At 45.3% G+C, this 13765-nt stretch overlaps 2 protein-coding genes across 6 annotated transcripts in view; both read right to left on the bottom strand.

The window, feature by feature from the left end:
* The window catches only part of LOC116289229 (uncharacterized), a 113572-nt gene that overhangs the window by 79880 nt on the left and 19927 nt on the right, over positions 1-13765 (bottom strand). The gene's annotated exons all lie outside the window — the stretch shown is intronic.
* On the bottom strand, positions 9768-11110 carry LOC148910661 (uncharacterized). The gene is made up of 2 exons (XM_089031168.1): positions 10741-11110; positions 9768-10208 (listed from the first exon to the last, which is right to left on the bottom strand). Exons 1-2 carry the CDS (start codon positions 11108-11110, stop codon positions 10114-10116), a joined length of 465 nt encoding a protein of 154 aa, XP_088887294.1. The 3' UTR covers positions 9768-10113.

The following is a 13765-nucleotide window of genomic DNA, read 5'->3' as shown; positions in this document are numbered from 1 at the left end:
TCTTCGGGGAATACCTTATTACAATGAGGACAGGTGTATTTTTTCTCCTCACGAATTATGCAGTCGGCAGGTAGTTCACATGTAATGCAGTCCATATATTGAAAGGGCAATTAGAATTCCTCCCAGGCAGCTGCGCCCCTGACTTCGATGTAGTATATTGGCGATGTAAGGAGATCTTAATGATATATTATTCTTTCTTAGAATACGTTACGTAAAGACTTATTTTAGGGCCCTTCATATTATCCTCTTTTTATTTATTATATTAAGTAATGTTAATAAGATATCATTAAAAGAATAATAAAATATCATTAAAACTAAAGACCCTAAGAATATTAGCCTAATAACATTCAAAACATTAAGAGAATAATAACCAATCATTAAAACTAAAGGCATTGAGAATATAATCCTAATAACATTCAAAACATTAAGAAATAATGACATTAAAACTAAAGGCCCTAAGAGACCCTACCCTATCAGCAACAACGAAGTAGGATCATTAATAAGGCATAAAGAACACCCTACTATAATGACATGCAACGATTGCAACAAACGATTCAGTTCCTTACAGCGACTTAACTATCACACCGAAAACAAGGTCTGCTTTAAGCAACGCGCAGCAACGACATGCGAACATTGCAATAAGACCTTTACGACCAGCCAAGCTCGTTCCTACCACGTCAAAAACAAGGTCTGCTTTAAGCAACGCGCGACAGCAACGACATGCGAACATTGCAATAAGACCTTTGCTACCGCGCAAGCTTGTTCCTACCACGTCGAAAAGAAGGTCTGTCGCCGAAACGACGCGCACAACCTTACTTGCGAAGAATGCTACAAGGTACTAAGCTCTCCTCAAGCACTAGCATACCACATGGAACACAGAGTCTGCCTCAAATCTCTTTGCAAAAGCTGCAACGCATCCTTTGAAGATGCCTGGCACAAATACAGATGTAAACGATACGACCTTTCAGAAGTCGTCTGCGAAGAGCATGGCGACGTAGCAGAACGTTGTTGTCCAGTCGACACGGTAAGGCAATTGAACAACCAGAAAAAAGAAATAGACGACCTCTTTGTGAACTTCGACGTCACATTTGAAAAGGTCGCCTGGGAGAACGTAAACTACTGGAACGACACTTGCGATAAGTGTGGCTGCGTCAGGAAGGAACAACACTTGTGGCAGTGCTTATACGATCCATCACAAGCATGTACTTTCAGTCGCTACGCCGAAATGCGTATGAGAGATGCGCTGCTACAGAAGGCGGAAATGCTACGCCAGCAACGACGATGAAGTTGGTCATACTTAAAGCAAACCTAATTCATTTCGAGGTTCCTTAATTGTTAACGTTCTATAGAGGATATTGAATGAAGTCCTTGATGGACTCCGTAGCCCACCCCGCTATCGTCAAAAGCGCACCAAACCGTTCTGCACGCTTCAGACTGCACATTTCATCGTACAATTCCTGCACGCGCTCTTTTAACCGGTCTATCTCTTCCCTTTGTATTTCTATGGTGTTTTTTTTATCCTTTGCGTCGGCGGTCATTCTTCTTACTGCTTCCACTGGTTCCATCTATATATGAATCCAGATCACATGCCTTGTAATGCTCTGATAGTAGGACCCACCGGCTGCGGAAAGACCCAGTTCATCGTGGAGCAGCTATTAGGGCCCTTTAGATACCGCTTCGACTACATAGTGTTATTATGCCCCACCTACGTGAATAACCGCACCTGGGAAGGCATAGGAGTGAAAGATGACGACTTCTTCGTAGATATTTTAGACCCTAACGAGTTATCCAGCCATTTGAAGTTCTGGCACAAGCAATTCCCTAAAGATACGCAAACCTTGCTCATACTGGATGACATTGCCTGTGGGGACGACGTAAAAAAGCGCACCTCCGAATTAGTGAAGCTCGCTTTCAGCGGCAGACATGACAATATTAGCGTTTGGTTGCTCTCGCAGCAGCTTACCAGTGTCTCTAAACCCTTCAGGGAAAACATAGGCTCCCTGGTCGTATTTTATACACCCAGTAAGTCTGACCTGGAAACCATCTTAAGCGACTACGGCGGTGAGATATCCAAGGAACAGTTGCATGAATACATGCGGCATTTAAAGACGCATCAACATTCCAAGATGATCTTCTCTTTGAGGTTTCCGTATTCAATAAAGATCTCAGATCTTTAACTCCTAATGTATATGGAGATTGAGCAGCTCTTAGATGAAGTCCCCACACAGTTAGACGAAAGTAACCTCAAGGAACAACTCAACATCCTTGTGTCTTCGGGGAAGTGTAAAGAAATGATAGGCAAGGAACTTACCCATGAGCAAGTTAACAAGTTGTCAGAAGAGGAAGTCAAAAAGTTCCATAAGAGGTACGAGGCTGCCCTTGCAAGTAAGACCACGGACGCCGTCGCAGACTCCGCTATCCGACTTGCGACTAAATTGCTTGGACTTGCACTGCCCATAGACGATGTGGAGCAACTGCGGAAGGACATTAGCGAGGACTATGTCATATCCCAAGAACTTAAAATAACCTGCGGGTGGTTGTCTTTGAAGTGCGGTAAGTTAATGGCAGTAGCCTCTGCGGCTTTGCACGTAGCTCAGCGCGTCGACTTGAAGGAGGTACTAGGTTCCTTCGGAACATCTTGGAAGGACTTCAAGAAGGATAGAGAAGTCGAAAAGGTCTTCCAGGCAGCACTTGCTGATGATCAAGTCGCCTCAAGTACTTAGTCAAGTCATCCTTAAGTACTTAGTCAAGTCATTGTCAAGTACTTAGTCAAGTCATCCTTAAGTACTTAGTCAAGTCATTGTCAAGTCGTCTTAAGTACTTAGTCAAGTCATTGTCAAGTACTTAGTCAAGTCGTCTTAAGTCATTCTCAAGTACTTAGTCAAGTCATTACCAAGTCGTCCTTAAGTACTTAATCAAGTCATCCTTAAGTCATTGTCAAGTCGCCGTCAAGTTATTATCAAGTCCTTCAAGTCCTTAGATATAAGATGAGTGGCACCGAAGAACAACCTCAGGAGGAGCAGAAGATTACCAAGCCTAAATCTGCAGGCAGAGTTGCCGCGGGAAAGAAGCTCGCGGAGATGAACAGGAAGAACAAAACCAAAAAAGAAGAAAAGGTGGAGGACGAAAGCGAATCCTTTATTAATCCCGGCTACGTCATTGGCGCGATAGGAATTGCTATAGCAGCAGGCAGCCTTTACTTACAATGGCGGGCTACGAAGCCAGAAGTAAAGCGGGAGGCCCCAACGTATCACGCACCTGTGGAGGTTAGAAAAAGCAAAATCCCTGAAATGGAATGACCTTCTCGCTTTGTAATATAATGTCGACTGCATTGTTGAAAACTGTTGAAGAGGCAGCTATCATTACTTCTATTGTTGCTGGTATTGGTTGGGTTGGTAAGAAAGTACTCAAAGAAGACTTTACTGAAGACCCAAGCAAGAGCTTCGCTAATTTCGCTAAAATGACCGCTGCCGTTGGCGGGGCTATCATGCTAAAGGATTACCTACGAAAGGAAAAGTACCTGCCAACGGCGTGAAAATCCCTGTGATTTTCTAATATATAATGGTTAGCTTAGTCGCAGGTGGAGTTATTGCAGCTTTAGCATTTACAGGAGCTAATTATGGTGGTAGATATCTGGATAAATTAGTTAGCGGTGATAAAAACGCAGAATCTAACGCCGAAAGAAAAAGGCACGACTTAGCGCTGGAGAAATATCAGCGGGACGTGGCGGCTTGGAATAAAAAAAGACAAGCCTACAGGGATTGGTTGGATAAGAATTACCAAGACAAAATGCAGGCGGATAAGAACTTCGAAAACACAGACTACGCCTTCAAACTTTATTCGCAGGCGCACCCAACAGTGGTGTTAAAGAAGCCTGACTTTAAGAATTACTACCAACCTTCTAAGAAACAAAAAAATAGTGAGTTGGTCTTCGTAGGAGTCGCAGGGCTGGCAGGAGGCGTGGCCTTGGCGTATCTAATATAATGATCGTCTTTTTGGAAAGCGACAAGAATAACTTTACCACTTATCTGAATCCTCCCATCCGCGCGGAAAGGGTTCGGTTGGTTAGTTGCTCTTTGTACAATTCTTGGTATAATTTGATTGGCGGCTTTGTCGTTGTGAATGCCAACAAACCAAAGTTGCCAGATTCCCATTACACCCCCATAACACTGGCTAAGGAGCTAGCAAAGCATGGATATACTCTTACCACAGGATTACCCCATGAAATGACATTTAAGAAAAATAATGGGAGCGTCAATTTAAAGGACAGTTCATTGGTAGAACTCCTGGGCCTTACTAGTACCACGATCAATGGTCAACTTGACGTGAAATGGAAAGTCGCATCCTCTTACGAAGTCTATTGCGACTTGGTCCATAGTTACAACAATAGAGAAAAGTCTTCTCTTATGTCCAAGTTTCTACCCCAAGGTAATCCATTTGACCTGGTAGAATACACTCCCATTTCTTTAAGCTATGACTTGTCTAATTTGGTAGAAAGCATAAACATCACCATTAAGGTGGACGGAAAGACGGTGGATTTTAACGGACGTAAGATCAATCTCGTTTTGGAATTCATATAATGGGCCGCGTAGAGGACAAACTTAAAAGGATTTACTATGGACCTGAAGGCTATTGGAAAGGAGCGTCGGCTATTAAAAAACTCGCGACCGCGGCCAGGGTATCAGAAGAAACGGCTAAGAACTGGCTAAGAAAACAAACCCTCTGGCAGGTCTATCTTCCCGTGCCCAAGTACATTCCCAGACCCAGCTTCACCGTAAATGCCCCCAATGAAGTTCATCAGGCGGATTTGCTTTTCTTACCGCACGACAAGGTGAGAAAAAAGACCTATAGGTACGCTTTGACCGTAGTTGATATCGCAAGCAGATACAAGGACGCCGAACCCATAATCAGTAAGGATTCTGGGGAAGTCGCAGAAGCCCTAGGTAGGATTTATAAGCGCGTCTTGAAATGGCCTAAGCTGCTGCAAGTGGATGCGGGGACAGAGTTCATGGGCGTGGTGACTAAGACCCTGAAAGACCACAGCACTAAGATTAGAAGAGCTGAAGCTGAGTACCACAGGGGTCAAAGCATTGTCGAAAGATTCAATAAGACCCTGGCCGAGCGTCTCTTTGGATACCAGTATTGGAAAGAGCTGGAAGATCCCTCCAAACGCAACAGGGAATGGACTCAGAGGCTCCCCCAGGTCGTCGCGGCTTTGAACAACGAGGCGGCCAGGGCTACAGGAATGAAACCCAAGGATGCCATAAAAAAGAAACACGTGGAACACAAGTCCTTCGTCAGAAGTTCGAGGGCGGTCTTCCCCCATGAAAAAAGATTAGGTAATGTCACGGTTCGATATCTCTATGAGCCGGGTGAATTAGAAGGAGGATCCAAAAGAGCTACGGATCCTAATTGGTCTTTGGAAACTTACCAGATCCGAAGTGCGATAGCTAAGAAGGGTCAACCCATCTTATATTATCTTCATGATGGTCCCACTCGTGGGTTCGTCAAAGAAGAACTGCTTATCGTGTGATGTCCGAATGCTATCGTATGGATACCATCATCGCACATCCACCTCTTACCGTCAAATGCAGACAGTGACACCTTCTCCTGTGTAACGTTGTGTATTTGATGTCCGTAGCTGCGCAGGCTGTTCATTTTATGTCGCTGTTCCTTACGCGTACGCAGGACCTTTAAGTAGGACTCGTGGGTTATGTCCTTCTTAACCACGTATTTTTTTACGCCTTTAGCTTTCTTTTCTACACCGTCCAGCTTTAGCACGCTGTACATCTTGGGTTTCAGGCCCACGTATTCCACGATGGGTTTTCCTTTCATCTCATCCTTCATCTTCCCGATTACTTTCTTGTTTTTAGGGGAGTAAAGGAAGTGGTCGCGTGGGTAATCGCTGGTGTCGTATTCATCGATGTCGGGAACACAGTCTTCGTAAATGTCTTCCGTCTGCACCTCTAGTATCAAGGAATCGGTGTCGGTGTATAAGAGGCGGCACTTATCACCGTATTTCGGTTTTAGCTTGTCGTAGTAAAACTCATACATGAGCAGCTTTGATAGGTCTAACACTGTAAACCCCGTGTATACGGGTTTATTCAGGAATAAATTCGCTTTCTTCATGTGAATCACGTAGAAGTTTAACATTTCTACGTATCTAACGAATCCAGGCTGTGATACGTATGCTTCTGCTTCCTCTCTGGTGCTGGCTATCTTTATGCTTACGCGCTTGCGGATGTTCTCCATTGTCTTTCCGAACACGCTGTTGTTCATCAGTTTGAAGAGGTTTTTCTCGAAGTCATTTTTCGCTGCGGTACGCTTTTGCGTGTTAAAGTCAATGTAGGGGCGCATCCAGGGTTCCTGCGTGAACTTCAAAACGCGATGGATCTTCTTCACGCGTAAGCCGTGGCGCACATAGAACTGCAGGTTGCGGTAATGCACCACGTACTTCTTCTTGTCCATCAGGTTCATCGTTAGCTTCCTGTATGGCTTGTATCCGGGACACATTTGCTTTTGCAGCGGAGACAGCTGCTTAAATGGTATCTCTATCGCTTCTGGTGCTAACGGGAACTCATCGTGTGCGTCGTGCAGATGCTCTGGGTATTCCAAATCAACCTCCAGCACGTAACCTTTGTCGTCTTCTTTGCCTACGTTTAGGTAAAACTCTATGGGCTTTATGTCGTCCCATTCGAAGTCGCGTACAGGTAAGTACTGCGACATTGCCCAACCGTAGAGGTTGTTTGCGTCTAAGTAGAAGATGTATGTGGTTGGCTTCTCCGGGTCGTACTCCACCGTGGGATTGTTCGCTTTTGCGTATCGCCTGCTGGGTCCGCAAACACCGCCGCGGATACCGTCTTCCATAAAGTGGTACATGTCGTATTCCGTTAGGAGATCCAGTTGCGCGTTTGTCTTCTTTAGCAGCGCACTCCAACTAAGCCCAGGAGCCGTGTAGAAGTTCGCTGGATCCAACCCGTAGTATTCCATTGCCATCTTTCGAAAGCTTTGGAAAACATCTGCGAGCAGCACTACGTCTGAACGTAGGTAGATGTCGTGGTATTCTCCCATATTCTCACAGGAGTACTTTTCCCACACATCTAACGCATGCTGGTACTCCTCGTCCTTTATACCGGACTCGTTTAGGGTGCTGTAGAATCTCTCTTTGGGTGGTAGGGGTTCTTCAAATCGCTCCCAGGAGTCCATGTATTCGTATGGGTAGACTCCTTTCCTTTCCGCGCCGTATTGACTGGAAATGGGGAACTCCGTGTTGTATTTAACCAAGTTTGCTAAGGAGTCCGCCATGAACTGCTGCGAGTCTAAGAACTTCAGCTTGCCTACGGTTACGGACATGTACCTTTCTTTGTTGTTGGGTATGCACTTTACTTCGGAGCCGTCCGTTCCTTGTAAAAGTAAGTGACTGTCGTAACCTCTTAAATTGTGAAAGAATACGGGTATTTCCATTTCTGGGTCTACTTTGAAGTTTATATTGCATTTCCAATGAGCCGCTCCTCTGTATTTACCCGTGATGTGGCAGTGATCTCTAACCTTATCCACATAGAAATCCTCAACAAATGCTTTGTGGCAGTGAATGCAATGCGTGGAGGGCTTTCCCGGCTTCTCACCCTTCTTAGCATACTTCCCGCATTTGAAATGAGCTTCTCCTAGATACTTTCCATCTTCGTCCCACGCTTTCTTGGCCCGTCTTCCAAACTGAAGAAGCGTATGTTGGCAAATGTGGCATTTCTTTGCCTTGGTAAAAGCCTCCTGGTTCTCTTTGGTAAATTCCATCTTCTTTGGACGTCTTAATTGTTCTCTTATCTCCCCCTCCTCTTCTCGCAATGCTTCTAGGAACTTATTAGCTGCGTTCTTGCCTCGGTAAATTACAGGAGGGTTAGCCTTACCGTCTGATCTGACTACTATGTAACCAAAGGAGCAAATCTCATGTAATCCCACCTTATTCGTGGCACCACTTTTCTGCTCTTCCTTAGTTATCAACGCTTCAAAGTCTGCATATATCACGTAAGGCACCTGCATCTGCTTTTGATGGTCTGAGTACGCTAGGTTCTTATCTGTGGGCATCTGGATCCGTTGCGCCACTTCTTCGACTCCGCGACATATTTCGTCGTGATCCTTTAGAGCTTTAACGCTGGTAAAGGATAATAAGCAGCAATCGCAGAAGTATTTCTTGCCTTTGTGTTTGGTGTGTCTGTAAAATAGTCTGCTAACATGTTTGACCCACGAATAATGCCCGCCGTGGTAGAAGAGATGTATTCGTTCTCTTTTACTCTTTGACAACACTAGTGGCACTATCGTTTGGTCTCTGACTCCGTAAACGTTAATGGCTAGGTCATTTTCCTGCTCAAATATCGGTATGTCTATCAGCTGCATTGGGAACTCCACGCCGTCCCACTCCAAATCGTCTGTTGGGTACTTACTTGGTCTACACGGATCCTTATCTACTGGATACAGTGCGGATCGTATTGCCCACATAAAGCATCTGTTGTCATCATTTTTTACGTTGACTATGGCTTTCTTCCTTTCTACCCACGTTGGTAGGGGCACGTAACTTCCTCCTCGTATTGGTACGTACCTTGCCATGCTAACCTCCATACCTTCTACCTCCTCCACTGTCCAACCTGATCCTTCTTTCGTGTAGTTAGACAGCGACTCCATTATTGCTTCTAAGGCTTCGCTGAGTGACCTATCCAGATTCGTGGACTCTAATATGACCAGTGACTTTGATCGCAGCATTGCTGTCGTCGTTACCTCATCTTTTGATAAACTTACTTCTACCATTATACTCGCTTTCAGGGCTCCTAATTCTTCTATGCCTTTTCGAAGCGTTCTCTTGACCTTCCTTTCTGACTGACGCCAAAACTGTCTAACGTCAATCTCACCGTTACCGGGTATTGATACCGTTTCGAAATTGCTTTGGGATTCCATCTATATAATAGGAAATATCTTATACCTAATTCCAGACCCTTTTCAGATCGTCGTAGTCATACTCACAATCCTGACAATGCCAAAACAATTTAACCTTAGTCTCAAACTTCTTACCACATCCACAATTATAGCTGCTCATACATTTCGTCTTCATCTTCAAATGCTTCTTCAAGTCCACTTCTTTCTTAAAAGTTCTCTTACATTCTTCACACTCCATATATAGACTAACATATTTTACATAAACACGGGATGCGGGTAATCGCGGTACGAATCGAGGGGGGTACTTTAGACGGGTAATCCTCCGGTGGTCGTTGCGCTGGAACCCCCATCCCCTATACTACTCGTGTTCGTAATACGTTGAGGTAGGACTCGTGCGTAATGTCCTTCTTAACCACGTACTTTTTTACGCCTTTAGCTTTCTTTTCTACGCCGTCTAACTTTAGCACGCTGTACATCTTTGGTTTCAGACCCACGTACTCTACTATGGGTTTTCCTAACATTTCGTCTTTCATCTTCCCAATTACCTTCTTATTCTTCGCAGAGTAAAGGAAGTGCTCCTTCGGGTAACCGCTGGTGTCGTACTCGTCTATGTCGGGGAGGCAGTCTTTGTAAACGTCTTCCGTTTGCACTTCTAGAATTAGGGAGTCGGTGTCTGTGTACAGGAGGCGACAGCGGTCTCCGTACTTTGGCTTAAGCTTATCGTAGTAGAACTCGTACATAAGCAGCTTAGCAGCAGTTAGGCGGACTCGCGGAGCGCCGACAAAGCCAAAAATCGAAAGTCGAAAAACATCAGGGGGGGGTGGGTTTTTAGAGGTCGGTAACCCGCCCTACAGGGGGTCTTGCGCGATCGGCCGACACGCGAAATGTGCCTAACTGCTGCTCTGTTGGGGTCGCAAACAGAGGGAAAGATATCCTTTAGATATACGATGCATGAGTGTAAGAAGTTCGTTAACGACTTCTGTGTGATTTGTTTAACGCCTAAAGTTGTCATACCGAAGCCAGAATCTTTTTGGTGTTGTGGTAAAAAAATACAGATAGAGGAGGACACGTCAGCACAGTGTTATGAGTGTGGTAAGAATATTCGTAATGCGGTGCCAAATGTTACCAAAGAACAGTATTACGCCAATGGAGGTCGCACGAAAACGCCATATAAGAGGTTGAAATACTTCAGGGACTGGATGAATTATATCCAGGGGTTGCATCCGGTGTATTTAGACACGCGGGAGATCGTGGACAATTTGGAAGAGCCCTCGCCGCAAAGTCTACGAAAGACATTGAAAAAATTAAAGCTAGGGAAATATTACAAAGCTATTCCCTATCTTTTGTCTGAAATTACCGGTAGGCGTATTCCTGATGTCCCAGACATGCAAAGAGCTGAGTGGATGTTTTGTCAGCTGGATAAGGATATTCCTTATTACCCCGACGTAATTTACGAAATATTCCAGCAAATTGACCCCAACCACCCGCTGTTAGAATGGATTCCGAGAAGATGAAATGTGCAGCCGAAATCCCCCTACGTTCTTTTCAAAGCAGATGTCTACTGAGCGAGTTTTCTTTGGAGCTCCTCTTTTGCCTCCTGGTAGATCTGTTTGCGAGATTCCTCGGAAAGATCTTTCACGATGGTTTTTTTATTGCCCGACTTTAATTCGCCGTATTTCTTTTCCTCCGCGAGGATCAAAGAGAACTCCGTGTCGTCTATGCGGCGGTCCCGCAGAGCTTGGGAGACTAAGTCGGTGATGGTGTTAGCCTTTGCTCTTGCTAGGGCTATGTGTGTGTCGTGCTTGGATATCTTACCGGACAATTGCTTCATAATGCCTGTCGTAACAGCGGAAACGATGCCGCAGACGGCTCCAACGCTGGCCAAAGGAACGCCAACGACTATTCCAGGTCCGGTAAGCGAAGTAGCAACGCCAGTGCCTGTTAACGCCACGGACATGGAGCCGGAAGTTATCGCGATTTTATGTAGTATGCTTCGGGCTCTGGCGTACTTTTTCCTGACCTCTTCGTAGTGTTTCGCTTGCCCTTCCAAGTAAGCCAGGATTAAGTTTGCTTTGTTGAGCCTAAAGTTTTCAGCGTTTAATTCGTTAGGACCTGTATCCTTAGTGGTAGCGTGATAATTGGGAACATCTGGGTACAACTGAGGTGCTGAAGGTATAACATCCATTATATACTAATGTACGACGCTTTTGGGGATGATATTGAGGAGCAGCCACATCACGACAACCGGGATTATGCCAACTGGAGAGCCTTTAGGAAGATGTTTCCGCATGCAGACCCTAGTAAGTTCGAAAGAAGACCCGATGGGATTTACTATGAAGGCTCCAGGATGTACAGCAATGCGGACTTGGAGCCAAAGAACCCAAAACCCGAGCATAAAGAAAGGCAGCCTAATTTTCCAGAGAATTTATTACCGGCAACGGAGGATTACCCATTTTACGATAACAAAGGCGGCGCAAATGACTTTGCTAAGATGGTTACCTCCTTAGAAATCCCCGTGGGTTCTACGACTTTCAAAATAAAAGTCAGAGACATCTTTAGAGAAACTGCCATGAAACATACCTCAGGGAAAGAATCCAGAGAATGGTTATCAGGTCCCAACATGCGGTATTGGCCGCAGCAGTTAAACTTTGCTGTCTGGGCTGCTACTAAAGGATGCGGTATAGCCGCGGACATGTTCCATATTCCTTTCCTGCGATTTCATGTTGCTTTTACTATTCGTAGGATATTGTTTGAGTTAGGAGCGCCGCTTCCTAGTGACACTATCTTTAAGCCGAAGGATAACAAATATGACAAAGTCGCATGGGAGCGATTAAGGAATGAGTTTAAGCTTACCAACCCTGATTTTCGCAACAAAGAGGGTGCCGCCCATGGTTTAGGAGAGACTTACACCTATGCTTCGTATGTTGGCGCCAGCATAGAAACTCCGGGTATGGGGTATCCTAGCAGATGGGAATTCTCCGACTTAGGGGGTAAAGCGTCAAAAGGTGACTTGATTTACTTCATAGAAAGCAAAGAAAAGTATCCTTGGGCGCCTTTCTTTGCCGCAAAGGGCATTGGACTGAAAAACCTAGCAAGGATTAATCGAAGCATTGAAGCCTTTGTTTACTGCATTCTAGGGGCCCAGGTTAGCACTCGCAGCCCCATCGTAGATGCCAGTGGTGCGTCACAGGAAACGCAACAAGTATTCCTTGTCCTCTTCGAAAGCGCTGTTATCGAGAATGAGATTTCTAAGTCAGTTCAAAAATATCAACTTGCGGTGCAGCAATCAAAGGTTAGACTGGATTATGCCTTGAGTCCTGGTTGTTGGTTAATGCCAAGTAATTTGGTCATCAACGCCGATTCCGTCGTGGGTTACAACAACAAACTTCAACGAGCTACTAAGGATATGAAGTTTGGGGTGAATGACGTGAACTCTGACACTCTTAGGAAGATTCCCCATTTCGTGGAGAAGCCAAAGAAGGAGCACGTAGAAAAACCATCAAAGAAGGCGCATGTAGAAAAGCCACCAAAGAAACCAGTAAAGAAGGTTACCGAGGAATATGACCATAACTTACTAAAAGCCGGGCTAGCAGCTGCAGGCGTTGGTCTGAGTTATTATATATGGACAACCCCTACGTAGCTGGAGTAGATTGTGTCTATACGACTTACACAGGCGAGAAAAAATACAACCAGGCATCTTGGGTTGATGTCACGGGCATGTCCGTGAATTTGAACTACTCAGGAAAGAAGTTAATCCTTTGTAGTATTTGCATTGGCACGAGTAGTCACGCCAACGTCGGCTTTAGGTTCCTGGATGACAATGGCATACTGCAGCCTATGAGAAATAAGACAAACAACAGGGAGCCTGCGCATTTCTCCGTAGAGCCCAACCCCAGCAGTGCCGAAAATCTATCGGTTTGGACTTTCCACGTGGTCGCCGATTGCCATGGGAAGGTAAAGCTGCAAATAAGAGTAGACGATTCTGGTAGTGTTTGCATAAATAGCATAGAAAATCAGAGAGATACTATCTACAATCACGCAACCATCAGCACTCTTACGGTGCTTAGTCTCTAGAAGCAAACTATGTTTGCTGAAATATATGAACCCACACGCGAAGGAAGATTGGTTTCTACATTTTTTGGAGGAGAAGGACTACTTAGAACAGCATTGGCATGACACCGGGCTGTGGGTGAAGGTTGGGGGCCTGGGATTGATCATGTGTACCATTAGCATTTCGACGGGGTATTCGTGTAATGTCGGGTTTAGGATTGTCGATGAGGATAACCACCCATTACTACCCTACAGAAAAAAAGATAATAATAGGAACCCAGCTCATTTCTCGTCGGAACCCCCTCCAAGAAGCGGAGAAGACTTAACGCCGGTAACTTTTCACATGATAGCCAATTGCCAATATGCGAAGTTACAAGTTCTCCCCAACGACGTTGCCTACCTTCGGATAAATGCCGCCCCGTCAAGAAATTCCCCGACGGATGCCACTTGGAATCATAAGCCCATTAGCACCATGAGCGTGCTGCCGCTAGTTCCGCATTATCAAGGCGGCGCGAATACTATCTTTACTTATCCCCAGTCGAGGACGCCTCGGGCGCCCGACGACGATAAGCCACCAGTAATACACAAGGATAAGATTAAGCCTTCATCTTCTTTAGAAGTACCACCCCAATAGCTACGACTAATATCCAAATGTTATTCCCCACGAACTTCAACAGTTCACCGCCGGCCCTAAGTGCCAAGGAAACAACCGAACCCAGCAGCCCAGGAAGACCGGCTGCCATCTTTTTTCCCAAGTCCGTCAGCCCACTGCCTAATTTCTTTACGCCAG

The sequence above is a fragment of the Actinia tenebrosa genome, unplaced genomic scaffold (genome assembly GCF_029948245.1).
Source record: "Actinia tenebrosa isolate PJP-AT-01 unplaced genomic scaffold, QUT_ActTen_1.0 PGA_scaffold16__25_contigs__length_10494907, whole genome shotgun sequence".
In the NCBI taxonomy this organism is placed as follows: domain Eukaryota; kingdom Metazoa; phylum Cnidaria; class Anthozoa; order Actiniaria; family Actiniidae; genus Actinia; species Actinia tenebrosa.
Note: the sequence above shows the minus strand (reverse complement) of the source record. Positions and strands in the feature narration are given on the sequence as shown.